Below are 16987 nucleotides of genomic sequence, written 5' to 3'. Positions count from 1 at the left end.
TTCCAGACAGTGGTTACAGATATGCAGAATTCTGAACCAAGTTGTAGATGAGAGCCATAGTTATAGATCCTGACATAGAATCTGCTAGCTAGGTGTGAGGGTGTGAGATATGTGTCTGGGAGATGTTAACTGTTAAATCAAATGAATTCAGAAGCTGAATGTGAAGTTCCAATCCCTAATTACAGCACAGGGAAATTATTCACATTTTCTTATCTCAAATAATAAAATGAACTCTTATTATTTAAGAATGTGATACATTTGCTTCACAAAATAAAAAGAGACTTTATGTCTGAGCAAGAAAATTTAAAAAGATGAATTTATTATAGTTTTAAGTACAAACTGAAGTAATCTATTGACTAAAGCTACTAGTAAATCCCCTTTGCTTATAATCTTTTAAGTGTCTGTTGCTATAGAATAACATAAAACGTTTACTTGAAATTCCCTATGAATGTTATGTAAGCAAGTTACTATCCACTCAATTAATTTTGAGCACTTATTCTGAGGTCACTATTATAGGGGAACCAAAATGAACTACAGTGATTCTTGCATAAGGAAAGATACAGAACAATCATTGTGTATAAAGTCCTTAATTATGATAATATAATTATTCTGTGCATGTTAATAAGCAATCACATTAAGAATAAAAAGCCCAAGTGATTTATCATTAAAATTGAAATATCTGAATCATTCTTTTATTCATTGAAGTTATTATAGTATATCCTTTTATTTAAACTAACCACAATTTACTGAGTAAAGTTTATATTCTGTGCTAATATTAGTGTAAGAGAATGGGGTGGATTTGAAATGTAAATATTATGTTTGGGATTAAATGTTTCAGCTGATAAGTAAATATTTTTGCTTTTCAGATAAAACTGTGGTTTGACAAGGTTGGTCACCAATTAATAGTTACAATTTTGGGAGCAAAGGATCTCCCTTCGAGGGAAGATGGGAGGCCAAGGAATCCTTATGTTAAAATTTACTTTCTTCCAGACAGAAGGTAGGGATATAAAACAAAAATAAATGTTCTTGAAAATAAATGGGAAAATGTTAATAGCAATGAATATTTCAATTTCCTGTATCATTTATTTTTCTGTATCATACCAGATACTTGTGAAGCTTACCATGATTCTTAGAAATCAAAATAGTGACAGTAAATATTTAAGATTGTTTTAAAGCTTACATTAAATATTTATTGTATATATTATTGAATATTAACTTTAGGCATGTGTGAATTATTTCTTCAATAATATATGTTTTCATTTATCAAAATCATTAAAAATTAAAAATTTTTACCTCCTTACCAAGATAATATTTCTCTCTTCTATAAAATTAATAAGTGTGCTTTGTACTTCATCACCCCATATCATCAAGAAAACTTTACCAGAATCAGCTTCCCCAAGAATTTTTGTTTTATGTGTATTCTAATTCACATAAATGTTTTTGTTCTACTCTGACTTAAATAGAGGAGTTAGGATTGGAGAAATATCAAAAATAACCTAATCACTCTTAATTTTAGGCATATAAAAATTAAGAGACTATTCAATGGGCATCATGAAAAAAGAAAAAAGTAACAGCACCAATTACCTTTACCCCTGCTATCTGCATCCCTGTCTCCCAAAGCAAGACCTCTCAAGGTCTGGTCATTTTTTCTCAGGTTGGAAGTGTCTGGGCACAGATGTGATCTTAAACATGTTTACACACTTTTGGACCCTCAGTTACTTAGTTACTCATACTTAGTTCAAACAGAAAATTATCAAGGCTGAGTTGGGTGCCAAAGTAAGACCTGAACAACATCAGCAAAGAAAAGGACAAAAGAAAAGAAGTAGACAATTGACAAAGGCCTTATATTTTATTTAGTACATATTTTGAAGTGAAAGTTGTATAACCAGTTCCTCAGAATATGTCAAGATGCCACAACCTCTAAAGTTAGCAGAAACTGCTATAGAATTTTATTTTATAAAGTTTACTTGAAGAAAGTTGTTTTCTAACAACTTAGTTTGACTTTTGGAGAGAAATTCATGTTGAAATGAAGGAGAGGACATCCATAATCATCTATGTTTTTATGCACATACATGACTTAGGTGTCTATATAGTCAAACCTTTGAAGAGAAACACTTATTTGTTAGATGATGAAAGTTTTGCAAATTACCGAATTTCTTTCTTGATTGACTATTTTTGTTTAGTTGTATTTTTAAATAACCCCTCTCCTTGGATTCTGAGCAGACAGAGCTAAAATGGAAGGGAAGCTCTTACGAATCCTTTATATTCCAGATGTAGTTCTTTTTATCTTTTTTCAACACCAAAGAATGTTGGAGGTATTTGAATAATTTTTTTCTGAGATTATTTTTTGACTAAGTTCCTTCTCAGTTATCAGGAATTTGAAGACTATTTGAGTAAATTTTGTAGCTTACTTTGTTGACTAGGTTGTGTCAGGATTTTTATCTCTGATTGTGAAAATAATTCTCTGCTTAACTCAGAAAGTGACATTATCAGCCCAACAATATTTTTTGCTGTTGACACAACTTTTTAACACATAAAGGACTGTGCTTTTGTTATGAAATATTTCATTTTTCTGAATGATTTTTCTCGAAGAAAAACTTGAACAGGTAAACGTAGAAAATGATTGATGCCTTTTTATCAATAAGACTTCCCAGAGAGACAAGTGAAACTACATAGAAGAGATCTAGTCTAGAATGTTAGTTAAGCCATGTGGAAAATTATTTTCTAGGTAATATACTGTGTACTCTAAAAAATAACTGAGCATGCTGCACACTCTTTTTCATATTTTGAAGTCAAGTTGGTTACCAATCAAAATATATTTCTTTCTTTTTTTTGTTTTGCATGAAAACATCAAGTCTTTGCTTGTTCTTAGTGAAATTACATGGAAACCAAAAGTACCAGTAATATGAAAATAAATAGAAAAGGTTTAGGTTGGATTTTATTTTTAGAAAAAGTTAACTGCATTCTGAACAATTTAATGTTGGTTTTAAAGATCACTATTTTATTATCACTAGGCTGCTGTTTTAAAAATAGCTCTATAGCATGCTTATTGATCTTAGTTTTTAAATACTATTAGCACCTTTTCTCTGTTTGACTTATATAGAATGCTCTGATTCTAGCCTTTGGTTAGACTTCTAGAAAAAATAAAACTCTTTTTTTTTTTAACTTGCTGAAGATAAGATTACTTTTTTTTATGGTTCTTTTTATGAAATGATGCTTTGATACAAATTAAATTCCCTTACTAAATTGTATTCATATATGTTGGCTTTCTAAGGAACGTCAGAAATTATCCAGTCCCCTTTCTATCTAATGTAGATTATCTAGTCCTCTTCCTATCCAAACCCTTCTAAAATTGTCATTTTTTTGTCTGAGAACTTATTTTAGTCCTTAAGAGGAAGTTCATCATTTATTCTTCTGTTTCCTTTCAGATTTAGGTATAAACCATTCTTGAATCAGATAGCAAAGCTCCTGGTATATACTTTCTTCCTGGCCTTCATGGAAGGAACTTTGTCTCTTGACAGAGTCTCAGAATTCATTCTTCATTGATGGAATATAAGTAGATGCTAAAGAAATATTTGTTAAAATTTTAAAAGAAGGGAGGGAGAGAGAAGGATCGTGAATCATAGTTCACGTTATTATGTCTGTTGTTTAGTGAGTTATCCATATATACAGTATCACTTCTTTTCCATATATAAAGTCTCCTACATGGTTTTGCAAAGTTATATTCCTACTAATGCTTTCAGAATTAATAAAGATACAGTGCATGTTATCTTTTCCATGTGTATTAGCAAAATTCATTATCAGTTAGTCTATTTAAAGGCAGCTTTCTGCCACATTAAATCTATGTGCTCTGGAAACATACAATGCCTCTTGGTTACTCAAGTCAAATCTATGTTAAACATTAACATTCCTAGGAGAAGTCTCATAGCTTCCCCATTTCAGAGATACCCTAACCCTTTTCCTGTTCTCGCTCCTCCCTATTTCTCAGCACTTTTGGAACTGTGCTATGCTGGAAGAATTTGTAGCAGTTAATATTATTCATTGTCTGTCTACTTTTCACTTTTATTTAATTTTTTTTCGAGACAGGATCTCACTCTGTCCTCTGGGCTAAAGTGCAGTAACGTCATCATAGATCACTGTAGCCTCAAACTCCTGGGCTCAAGTGATCTTCCCACCTCAGCTTCCTAAAGTGCTGGGACTGCAGGTGTACACTGCCATGCCCAGCTAATTTTTAAATTTTTTGCAGAGATGGATCTTGCTATGTTGCCCAAGCTGGTCTTGAACTCCTGGCCCCAAGCGATCCTCTTGCTTCAGCCTCCCAAAATGCTAGGATTACAGGTGTGAGCCATTGTGCCAGGCCCACTTTTCACTTTAAATAGTCTCCTACATAGCTTAAAATTTACGTCCTAGATGATTTTCTTTATTCCTATCCAGCAAGTGATCCTCTCTAATAAGCTAGAGTAGGAATCTACAAATAGGATGGATGTACCCTCTACAGGATATGTAGGATAATCCATTAGAATTCAGGAAGAAATATTTGAATTTTTAGAATTTTTTATCTCATTATTTTAAATTTCTATTTTAGTATATTTCTTAATGTACACAATATATTAGTACAACAGTATGATAACACATGTATATAATTCATAAACATATGTGCATATAATGAAATGTATAATTTAAAAATTCACTTGATACAGATATACAATCAAAAAGAGTATGAAAACCTTTGAGCTGGAAGTCATTTCTGTCAAATGGCCATCTTGCATTTCCAGCACAAGTTATAGTGGCTACTTAATATAGAAATAATTTTACAATGTTTTTAAAGACCTGATATATGTCAAATAAGCAAATATGTGTTTTTTTATATGTAAGTATATAAGTATATATAAAAACTTCATAATACGTAAATTGCAATTGCTCATTAGCTAAGCTATATGGATATGAAGTTGTGAACATCACAATTTATTCATTTTTTTGTACATTAAGACTTATGTAGTTTCAGTGAATGGTATGTGTAATGTTACTGGTTAATTATCATTTTGAAGCCTTTCAATATGGCAATATGTTAAAAATTTTAAAGTTAAGATTCTCTAGCCTGGTTTTAGTTAGATTTTTAGAAAGGTTAATTTTTCAATTATCTATCATTGAAAAAATTTAAGATTTATTGAAATATTAGTATACGTCATACTTACAGAGTATGATATAATTGGCTGGGCATGGTGGTTCATACCTGTAATCCCAGTACTTTGGGAGGCTGAGATGGGAGGATCACTTGAGGCCAGGAGTTTGAGTCTGCAATGAGCTATGATCATGCCATTGCACTCTAGCCTGGGCAACAGAATGAGACCCTGTTTTTTGAGAAAAAAATATGATATAATTAGACCCTTTTAGAATTTCAATAGTAATTTTAAAGATCATAATATTTGCAGTCTATGATAAATTTGTGGTAAAACTTCACTTGTCTGAGAAATTTTAAATTAATTGATTTTAGGACAAAACTTAAAGTTTTATGTAAGATCTTATATTCTTATTTTTTTCATAGTGATAAAAACAAGAGAAGAACTAAAACAGTAAAGAAAACATTGGAACCCAAATGGAACCAAACATTCATTTATTCTCCAGTCCACCGAAGAGAATTTCGGGAACGAATGCTGGAGATTACCCTTTGGGATCAAGCTCGGGTTCGGGAAGAAGAAAGTGAATTCTTAGGAGAGGTATCTGGAATTATTTTAAAGTTTACACTATTCATGTCATCCTGAATACTTTTTGTTCATATTACTATCAGTGAAATTTTATATTTAGTATATCTGAAAAGGTAGGCATAATTTCTTTAACAGGATGAATTTAGCTACTGCTTTAAGAGAAAACTTATTGATAACAGAGAAAACAATGGTTGTAAATACTCTGACAATTTTACATGATTATTCTTAATAAAGAAATTTCAGTGTTGAATGATAAAAGGTTGCTTTCTATTTCACAAATACATCGTTTTGTTTTATAGTGTTGTATATATCTTAGTTTACTGAACCAACTGAACTACTAGTAAGTAGTTCACTCATTTATTCATGGATTTTTTAAACTCTATAATGTACCAGGCACTGTGCTAGGAACTGAGGCTTCAAAGGTGAATAAGGCATACTACTTACTTCAAGGAATTTAAAATCCACTGGTGATACAGACAAGTGAATAGCAATTATAATATGGCATACCCCTTGCTATAAAGAGGAAAATGCAATAGGAATACATAATTGCTATACAGGAGAGGGGGTGGTGGTTAAGAGAAATCTCCACAAAGAAAGAGGAATTTAGCAAAGCCAAGAGAAATGAAATTCCTGCAGAGCAAAATAACAAGACATCATGGGTGATGGGTATTGGACAACTGCATTGAAATTGGAAGGGAAAGAGGTAAGAAATGAGATTTGAGGGTTAAACTGACTCTAGATCATGCTGTTAATATATTAAGAAATTTGGATTTATCCTGTGGATAATGGGAACCAATGACCAATAACCAATTCTCTTTAATAAGAGAATGGTTTGTTTGCATTTGTACTTGAGAAAAGTATTTCCAGCTCTAATGTGGAGAATGAATTGGAGAGGGGCAAGATGGGAAGCAGTTGTCCAGCAATTAGCGTACTAAGTTATCCACTTTCAGCCTTTTTCAGTATGGTTGGTTTTCCTGAGTAAATTAAATGGTATCTCATGGGAAAAACAACAATCTGTAGAAATATTGAACTGAATGTTATCAGTTAAGGAACCAAAGACGGATAAACCTAAAAATCATTTGGGAAGATGGGTAACACAGTTGTTAGGAACAGAGACTCTGGAGCCAGCTGCCTGGCTCTACATTCCTGGCACTACCACTTCCTAGCCTTGTGTCTTTGAGCGAGTTATTTAACCCAACTGTGCTTCAGTTTCCTCTTTAGCCAACTGGAAATAGTACTAGTATGCAATTCAGGGTTAATGTGAGGATTAAATAAGTGAGGGGTGTGTGTGTGTGTGTGTGTGTGTGTGTGTGTGTGAGAGAGAGAGAGAGAGAGAGAGAGTAAACACTGGGAACATAGTGCTTGTAATTTTGAAAATGACTGGGGAAAGTTTACAAAGAATGAAATAATAACTTAGCTGTTTTGCTTCTTTACCTCGTATAGCTGAATAGTAATTTATCTTTTTATAGCAGTAATTATAAACACAACACAAACACTTTAATACTTGCACAACACCCTGAAAGAAAATAGTCATTTATGTTTACAGAGTGATTTCTTTTGTAAATTTTTAAATATTCATATTATAAAATCCATATTATAATATGGTTCACATTAAAAGTCCATCCTTTTTTCCCCTTTCCTGATTTATCCATCCATCTATCTATCTATCTATCTATCTTTGAGACAGAGTCTCACTCTGGTGCCCAAGCTGGAGTGCAATGGTGCAATCATAGCTCACTGCAGCCTCGAATTCCCTTGGCTCAAGATATCTTCCTGCCTTGGCCTCCCAGAGTACTGGGATTACAGGCACGAGCCACCATGCCCCCTTTTGTGTTTTAAATCCTTGGCAGCATGGTATGGTGAACACGGAATTTTAAATAAGATAGACTGATTCATATTACAGTTCTCTTGCTTACAAGCTTGTGTGACCTTAGACAAATTCCTTTAACATTTTTAGTCTTGGTATCCTTATTTACGAACATTAAATAATAAGACAAAACTAGTAGTATTCTTCTGATAATTATGATAAATAACATTACATGGTTCGAAATACACAGTAAGCACTTCAAATTTGTTTTTCTGTCCCTATTTAATAGTTCTTTTTAAAAAGTTTTTTTATTTCAAAATATTAAGGGGTACACGTTTTTGTTACGTGGATCATTTTTGTAATGCTTGAGTCACAGCTATGTGTGCCTACCACCCAAATAGTGTTCATTGTATCCATTAGGTAGGTTTTTGCCCCTCTTCTCCTCCCCTCTCCCCCTACTTGATTTTCACTGAGTTTTATCTCCCTGTGTGCACGTGTGCTCATTGGTTAGTTTCAATTTAATAGTGAATGCATGTGGTGTTTGTTTTTCCATTCTTTAAATACTTCACTTAGGATAATGGTCTCTAGTTTCATTCAGGTTGTTGCGTGTAAAGGTTAAATTTGTGACTGTAAATAAAGGTGCTTTATAAGTTATAAAATGATATATAGATATTAGGTATTATCATAGTCATTTTTTAATAAAAAGTATTATTTCTGTAGTGGTAAGTTTAATAGCCTTTATTAGTTGGATGGTCCAGGGCTAACAAAATAAATATCTTAGATATTTAAAACTATTAAATCACTAGGAAGTTGTAAAATTTATCTTTTATTTATTTTCAAAACATATAGACCATTTTGCAACATCTAAATGACCTTGTTTTGATCTAAGAGCATTGCTGTCATAATTATTACTACAAAAGTTATTAATATAAGACCATTTACCAGACTTTCTTTATTAGTGTTATAACAGTCCTTTGTATCTTGGGTTTGTAGATTTTAATTGAATTAGAAACAGCATTATTAGATGATGAACCACACTGGTACAAACTTCAGACCCATGATGTCTCTTCATTGCCACTTCCCCACCCTTCTCCATATATGCCACGAAGACAACTCCATGGAGAGAGCCCAACACGGAGGTTACAAAGTAAGTTTTCATTAAAATTTGTCATGTTTTTATTGAATTTCCTAATCTTGAGTGATATATCTAACACAGAATTTGAAGATACCATTGTGGTATCAACAGGCATCTGTTAGTCTTTCCATAGCTATTATGGAAGCTTTTGAAATGTTTGATACACTCGAATAATGTTATACCCCTAGCACTCATCATAATGTTAAAGTGTTGTATGATTGTATTTTGGATGATGTGACCCCAAATAAGCACCGTTATGTTTAAATCTTAGTGCTTAGAATCCTAAATATGGGAATGTGATAGCTAGTATAGTAGAGTTTGGTCAGATAGCTATAGATACCCAAAATTATGATTTCCACCTTCATTATCTAAGTATTTTATGAATGTGTAGTTAGCAAGGATAGCATAGTGATTGAAACCATAAAATGTAATCTCAGACTAACTTGAGTTTAAATTTTGATTCTTTCACTTTAGAGAGCTGTATGACTTGATCATCTCTCTGTGTCTCATTTTTTCCCCTCATTTATAAGATGGAAATTTTAATACCTATATTCTAGGGTGGTTATAAGAATTAATTAATCTCAAGAATATAAATTGATTTTGTTATTGTTGTTCTTGCTATTGTCAACATTTGCATTTTACCCTGGATTATATTAATACATAGTTTGAACTGTAAAATAGAATTAGATCAACCCAGAGAAGCTTAAAGTAAACTCAGAAATATTTTCCAGATTGATAAGTGAAATTGTTGGCTCTTTGCTCTTACAACTCAGGTCTTTTTTTTTTTTTTTCTGATGAATCTATTATTGGAAGGTAAGATAGATGCTTGCTGTTTCAGATAGTATTCATGGGGTAGTTCTTTCTTTATGGAGTCAGCATATTCTAGATTAAGCAATATTTTTGTCAAGTACTATAGGACTGATTGACATTAACCAAATTTTAGAAGTGTAAATTTATAAGCACAAATGCTGTGTCACTTATTAATCATGGGAAGTATACCTGGCAGCACAACAAATAACTATTGTCTGTATGGATCATACCATTCCTGCTGAATGGGGGCTAAATTGTATGTTGGAAGGCTGTTTGATGAGTAGAGAATTAGAGCAAAGGACGTTTAGTTAGTAATAGGTAAGCCTACAGAATTATCTTCACTTTTTTTAAAAATAATCTCTCTAATGACTGGAATTTTATTTCCCCTAAATACCATCTTGTACACTAGATGGTATTAATTGAATGCTAATTCTAGAGCATTTATTTTTTTCAGCCTTCCCACACAGAAAACACCAACACATCTCTATTTGCAAAACCCTTACAACATCCTTTGTGGTAATAATTACAGCATTACAATGAATTTTATGTGAACTAATTTTATTCTTTCTGACCACTATAATCTATTCAGAACATTCACTCCAAATTACAGTGTAGAATGGTGGGTTACTATGTGATGACTAATAATATATGTAGTAACCTAATATAATTCATTATGTACTAATTCTTATTAGTTTACATTTATAGGCTACTAATGCTAGCCAGCATTCCCCTTATAAAGTTGGCCTTTTCTCCACTTACTTCAGTTTTTATTGCAAAAACTAGTAGGTTTGGGGACTCTCAATACAAGAAATTCTTAAATCTACCAACAGTTTTCATTTTTTCTCTTTGCTAATTAGAAATAGTGCATATTAGAAACAATGAGATTAGAATACTTTATAGTTAGCTGTATGTGTCATGAATTTTCATGCAAATAATTTAATGTAATCGGCCTTGAAACTTTTAATATTTCCTATCCTCAAAATGACTCCGCTGTTACTTAGACATTAATAGTATTAATATACTCATGACAATATAATGGCTCCATGCTGTACCATGTCAGTTTTGTCACTACCAACTAACATCTAATATTTTATTAACAATGTGTAGGCATGAAGATAAATAAAAAGCTGTTCATATACATAAAAGAAAGAAACAAAAACTAGGAAATCATATTTAAGAAAAGACAGAAAGTTAAAAGCATTACCACTAGCCAAGGATATATTTCTCATAAATGGCAGGTGCAAGTCAAGATATGAATAAATAAATATACTAATAATTTTAAAACTTCATTGATGACAGAAACCTCCTTAAGGGTTTTCTCCATGGAGAGGGTATATATTGCAGTTATTTGTAAGTATGTTTCGTATTGTTAAAGCTCATGATTATTAACATATTTGATGGAACAAATGCTGGAACAGTTATCATCAAAAGTGTATAATAACCCTCATTTGTTCCCCACATCTACATAACACGATGTTTTGTTACTTCAACCTCTGATGCTATGAAAATCACTCTTAAGGCTATAAGCTTATTGAATGTACATGGATATCTACAGATAATGTCTCAGAAATGCATCATTAGAGAAGTGAGGTTGCTTTTTGAGATGGAAAAATATCTCAAATTTTCACTAGATTTTTTTTTTATTCATTAATGAGAAACTTTATTCGTTACCATTTTGGAACATAAGGAGATTGTTTGGAAGTATTTTGATATTGAGGTTTTTATTGTTATGTATTCTTTACTGTTTTCAGTCAAAATTGTAGTGTCTTAAGGAAAAAAATCTCCCTTTTAACATGATGGAAGTTATATTTATAGATATTTGTTTATTACTTGAAATCTTACTAACCATTCTTATCACAATTTGAACTATGAAGATCCAATCAGAGTTTTAATTTGATTTTTCATTCTTTTCTTTTTCTCATATCAACCAGATTTATCTCTTTCACTTCTCAAATGTTAATTCCTTACTTGGTAAAGCAATAATATTATCACCCGTTTCACTTTTTAAAATAGAGAGCATCATATCTATTATATTTTCATTCAGCCTCATGAGATTTCAAAGAAAAGTGAATGAGAGCAAATCATTGTGACAAATTCAAAATGATGCTGTTGAGAGGTAGTAGATAGAAGAGACACGATTTCATAATTAGAGTTTTCCAGGATTTCAGCTATTTGGGGTAATTTAGGACCATTCTTCCAATTTTTGACTCTACACTCTTATTTCGCTCTTTCTTGGACTACAGTTAAATGTACAACAACCTCTTGACGTTGTTTCACATGTTATTGAGTCTCTGTTTTTTAATTTCTTTCTTTCCTCTCTTCCTCAGTTTTGATTATTTTTATTCACCTCTTTTTAGATTCATCTTTTCTTCTACAGTGTCCAATCTTCTATGAAAATCATAGTACAAATTGTCTTATTAAAGATAATGTATTTTTCATTTTAAGATTTGCATCTTGTTTCCTTACAGGTTTCTATATCCTTCCTGAAATTTCTTTTTTGATCATGTGCGTTTGTGTGTATGTGTGTATCCTTGCACACATTTCTATATAGGTAGATAGGTAGGTAGATACAGATATTTATATAAAGATATATGTGTGTATGTATGTGTATAGACATATATGTAGTCCAGTAAATTATTTAATGTATTTATACCACTTTTAAGGTCCCTGTCTGATAATTCCAAAATCTTAGTCTTCTGTGGGTGTACTTATGTTTTTGTTTTTCCCCTTGATTATGGATCACATTGTAGTTTTTATATGTCTACTAACTTTTATTGTATACTGGACATTGTGTTTAATATATTTTAGAGACTCTGGAATTTGAATAATGTATTATTTTATTTTAGCACACAGAAAAATTACTGAAGGCTTACCTAAATCCTGTAGGAAATATGTTAGGGCAGTTCTGTGTTGGTTCTTTTCATAATTCTAAGGCATAGTCCTCAGTTTAGTTTGTGGTTCTTATTCTTAAGGTGTGACCTTTCTGGAGAAAAGTCCAAGATGTTGTCCTAAACACCTATAATATAATGAGACTTAAATTCCAAACTCTGTCTCCTCTGAACCAGAATGTTCCTGAAATCTCTTTGCAGCTCTTTTACCTTTTCAGCTGTCATTTTCTGCTGTGTTTCTTCTTGTTTTTCTCTTTGTGGTTTATAAATCAGGCCAGGACCTAAGGGTCCTTTATGTGTAAATTTTGGATCTCCAGAATTTGGGAGCCTTCTCAATTCCTCCTCAATTCTAGGTGTTCTGACAACCCTGAATGCTGATCTCTGGCTCCTCAGCCTTGTAAGACTGAGGCTTTATGATTGAGCTCTAACTTCTCTACGGTGAACCAAATAGGGAATACCCTCAGGAAAAAAGCTGGTTAAATATGTGCCTTTCTTATTTCAAGGGGCGTATTGCTGATTTCTGCCTGCATTTGTTTGTTCTCTGGTGTCTTTAGATAATGTGTTTCATTAAAATATTTTGTGCAGAGTTTCTAATTATTACTGGGAAGAGAATTAGTTGGATATAAGCTACTCAACTATCCTCAGAAGCAAAACTTGACATTTTAAAGCTAACTTTTTACTGAAGTATAGCTTGTACATAGAAATTTGTATAAATCATTAATTGTATAAATGTTTATAAATCATAAATATAGTAATATTTTCACAAAAAAACCACACCGTGTAACTAGTGCCCAACTCAAGAAATAGACCATCATCAGCATCCCACCAGCTTCTATCTTGCAAACATCAAGTAATCATTCCCTCTGACAGCGTGATAACTATCCTAACTTTAAATCCCATAGAATAGTTTTGCTTATTTTTGAACTTCTTATAAATGGAAAACTCACATATGTGAATTTTATGTAAATGTAATTCCACAATATATTACTCTTTCACATCTGGCATTTTTTTCTTTCTAATATGTTTGTGAGATTCATCAATATTGTTGTGTATAATTACAGTTAATTTATTGCCATTGCTATATAATATTCCTTTCTATTAATATACAACAGTTTGTGCATTCTGCAGTTGATTGACAGTTTGCAGATTTTTGCTATTTTTAAGATTGCTGCTATGGATGCTCTTGTACATGCCTTTTGATAATCATATGTTTTATTTTTTGCTGAACATACACCTAGTAGTGGAATCGATGGATAATAATAGCCTATGCATATATTCAATTACAGTGGATATTCTTAAACAGTTTCCCAATTTATACCAATTTATACTTTCTACATCATTGAATGAGGGTTTCAGTTACTCTACATTATTGCTTATAGATGGTCTTTTTAGTACTTTTCATTGTAATCATTCAAGTGTGTGTGCAATGTTATCTCATTGTGGCTTTAATTTGCATTTCCCTAATAACTTTTTCATATGTTAACTGACCATTTATATATACTCTTTTATGAAGTGCCTACTCAGATTTATTGCCCATTTTACTTTCAGTTTATCTGTCTTTTTTGTTGATTTATGAGTGCATTCTTTAAAATTACAGACTTAAATGCTTTGAGTATCTTTATTTTAAATTTATTCTACTCTTTGGCTTGCCTTTTTACTCTTTAATGGGATCTTTTGATCAACATAAGTTTTTAAAGTTGGTGTATTTTAGTTTTCAATTTTTTTCTTTAGGGTTAATGCTATCTTTGTGTGATCTGTTTAAAAATTTTTGCCTTTTTTAAGGTCATAGTGATATGCTCCTATGTTTTCTTCTGGAATATTGTTTTACTCTTCTCATTAAATCTACTATTTATCTGGGACTGATTTTTGTATATGGTATGAAGTAGGGATCAAAATTCATTCTTAACGCTAGGGATGTCCACTTGATCCAGCACATTTATTGAACCTGTGGTTAAGTTTCTGAACTCTGTTCCATTCAGTGAACTCCGTTGTACTCTATTTTTCTCTTACTGTGCCGATACCAAATTATCTAGATTAATGTAGCGGTACAATAAATTGTGATATCTGTTAGTGTCATTTACCCAGCTAGGTTTTTCTTCAAGTTTGTTATTATTATTATTTTTTAAATTTTTTTAGATAGTCTTTCTTTGTCACCTTGAGTAGAGTACAGTGGTGTCATTATGGCTCAGTGCAGCCTCACTCAAGTGATCCTCCTGCCTCAGCCTCCCCAGTAGCTGGCACTACAGGCATGCACCACCATGGCCAGCTAATTTTTCTATTTTTAGTAGAGATGAGGCTCTTGCTCTTACTCAGGCTGGTCTCAAACTCCTGGTCTCAAGCGATCCTCCTGCCTCGGCCTCCCATAGTGCTGGGATTATAGGCGTGAGCCACCGCGCCCGGCCTAAAGTTGGTCTTTTAAATCCACTCTGACAAGACTTATCCGGTAATTCATACATTTACATTTAAAGTAATTTTTTATACATTTAGCTTAATATCTTACATAGTATTGTTTTTAGTGTGTTCTTTTTTCTCCTTTCTTTTCAAATAGACATTATTTCAATTACATCAACAAATATGTAAGTACCTGTTATGTTTATGGTATTTGATATTATAATTGATTCAAAAATATACTTAGGTCAGTAAAACTCTATTCGCAAACTTACATGTGAAATACACGTTATTTTTTTCAAAAATCATATTTAATGTGCCTCTGGGGTGCCTTTGTTTCTGGGCTGACAAATATCAGTCATTATTTCTCCTTCTTATCTACTCCTACCTCTCAATAGAGGCTCTAGGAAGCCTAAAAAAAGGAGAACATTTAGGAAAGGCCCACTAATTTCTAATCTTGATTTGTCCTCACTGGCATTTCCCAGTGTTCAATGGTTACTTGATGCCAGGTCTAGGCACAGTAATTTTTCTAATGCTGGCTGCTCTGGTACTTAACATCCAGCCTTCCTGGCTGCATTGTGGAGCTACTATCCTGGGATCCTAAAATATTGTGGACTCCAGAAAGGTCTTGTTATTCACAGGACTCTTTAATCATTGTCTCCTTACTAATTTTGAGGAATCTTGACCTTTATCAGTGCCTGCCTCCTCTTTCTGCCCCCTCTACATCCTGTTAGAATAATCATATTCTTCTCTCTCTCCCCTCTAGCCTACATAATCTCCTTAAGAAGCCTAGAGTTTGGAAAGTAAATTGTCACTTTGCTTTCAATCCGGAAACATGAATCTCCCTAATTCAAAGAAACACAACAGTGTTGCTACCTTTTTAAAATGTGAGAGGGAAAAATACAGGGATAATAAAACATAATTTATATACCAGCACATGAACATACCAAACATAATCTTTGTATAATTTTATCATATTGTAGAAAAGAGAGGTATAAAAATTAAAATTGTAAGTTTATGTTGAGTGCTGTAGTAATTTAGAGGTGTGAAAGAATAGTACAGGCTGTGATAAACTTTTTAGAGAGGCCTGAAATAAGTAGTATTGCAATAAATTGAGATGAGAAAAGTAAATAGAAAATTTGTGAGACTAAAGACATAAAATTTAAATAGTATGGTGAGATTTATTGCAGAACATTGAGTGTCAAGATCAGGATTAGGAGATTTCTCATTTTTAAATAGAATCTGAGGGTAGGAAGCTGAAAGAAATAGCACAGTAATATCTGAACATGATTTATTACCTCTTCTGGATATGCTGCAAGCTAAAAAAAAAAAATGTCCCATGAGACAGTGGGTGTAGATACCTTCATTATACAGTATAAACAACTGCCTCTTGTTTATAGTTGAAGCCTCATATATTTTAGAATTGGAGAACATTAAATAATATTAATAGTAAATACTGGTGACAGCAGCAAACTGCAATGTGAAAAAATTAAGTGAGGGGGGAATGGCTTTGTTCTTTTTTGCTATCTGCTTGCATTTAGATAACAAGTACTCAGTGGGTCATTACCATAATGGTCTCTCATTGGTAAGTATCACAATATGTAAATAATTCCCTACCTCCCCTCATCAAAATCTCTTTCAACAATTTACACCATCATAGCTAGTATATGGTTTCTATATATAGCTTATATATATATTTTTAAATACCTGCTATACACATAAACACACACATATGTATCTGGAATATATTTTCAATGTTTATTTTTAAAATTCCTGTAAGAAAAATAATTTTACTTAGTAGCTTGGCACCTAACCTCTTATTCTGATTTAAAAACTGTTTTTGTAATTGTGAATTTTTAATAATGATCAGAAATTTTAATTTAAAAAATTCAAAGGAACTATATCCCTGATAGAAAACACCCTTATTCATCCTCTTATCTCATTTTTAAATGTGACATATTAGGGATTTCACAATATCTGTGAGGAAAGAGCTACAGTTTGAAGAGTTTAGTGTCATTTATTGTTTTATTATGTATTGATTTTAGTGATTCCTTTCTTAAGAGTTTTTAGAAATACTATCATCTTTTGACTAATAATCAAACTTATTAAAATGTCTTGTTTTAAACTTCTGGTAATAAAAACCTGTACTGCTGAATTATGTCTTGTACTTATTTGGTGGTAGAATTGATTATTTCCTTTCATTGCCATTTTCCAAGTACATATTTATTAGACAAACATTAATAATAGGAAAATC

General features: G+C 32.1%; 1 protein-coding gene across 37 annotated transcripts in view; it reads left to right on the top strand.

The window, feature by feature from the left end:
* Positions 1–16987, top strand: part of RIMS2 (regulating synaptic membrane exocytosis 2) — a 637809-nt gene that overhangs the window by 344986 nt on the left and 275836 nt on the right. For all 37 annotated transcript variants that reach the window (XM_045561860.1, XM_045561877.1, XM_045561882.1 and 34 more), the window contains 3 exons: positions 867–997; positions 5546–5717; positions 8506–8659. In XM_045561860.1, the coding sequence (XP_045417816.1) occupies positions 867–997; positions 5546–5717; positions 8506–8659 (457 nt within the window). The remainder of the gene's footprint in view (positions 1–866; positions 998–5545; positions 5718–8505; positions 8660–16987) is intronic.

This window comes from Lemur catta, chromosome 9, assembly GCF_020740605.2.
Source record: "Lemur catta isolate mLemCat1 chromosome 9, mLemCat1.pri, whole genome shotgun sequence".
NCBI classification, from domain to species: Eukaryota; Metazoa; Chordata; class Mammalia; order Primates; family Lemuridae; genus Lemur; species Lemur catta.
This window is presented reverse-complemented; position numbering and strand designations above follow the sequence as displayed.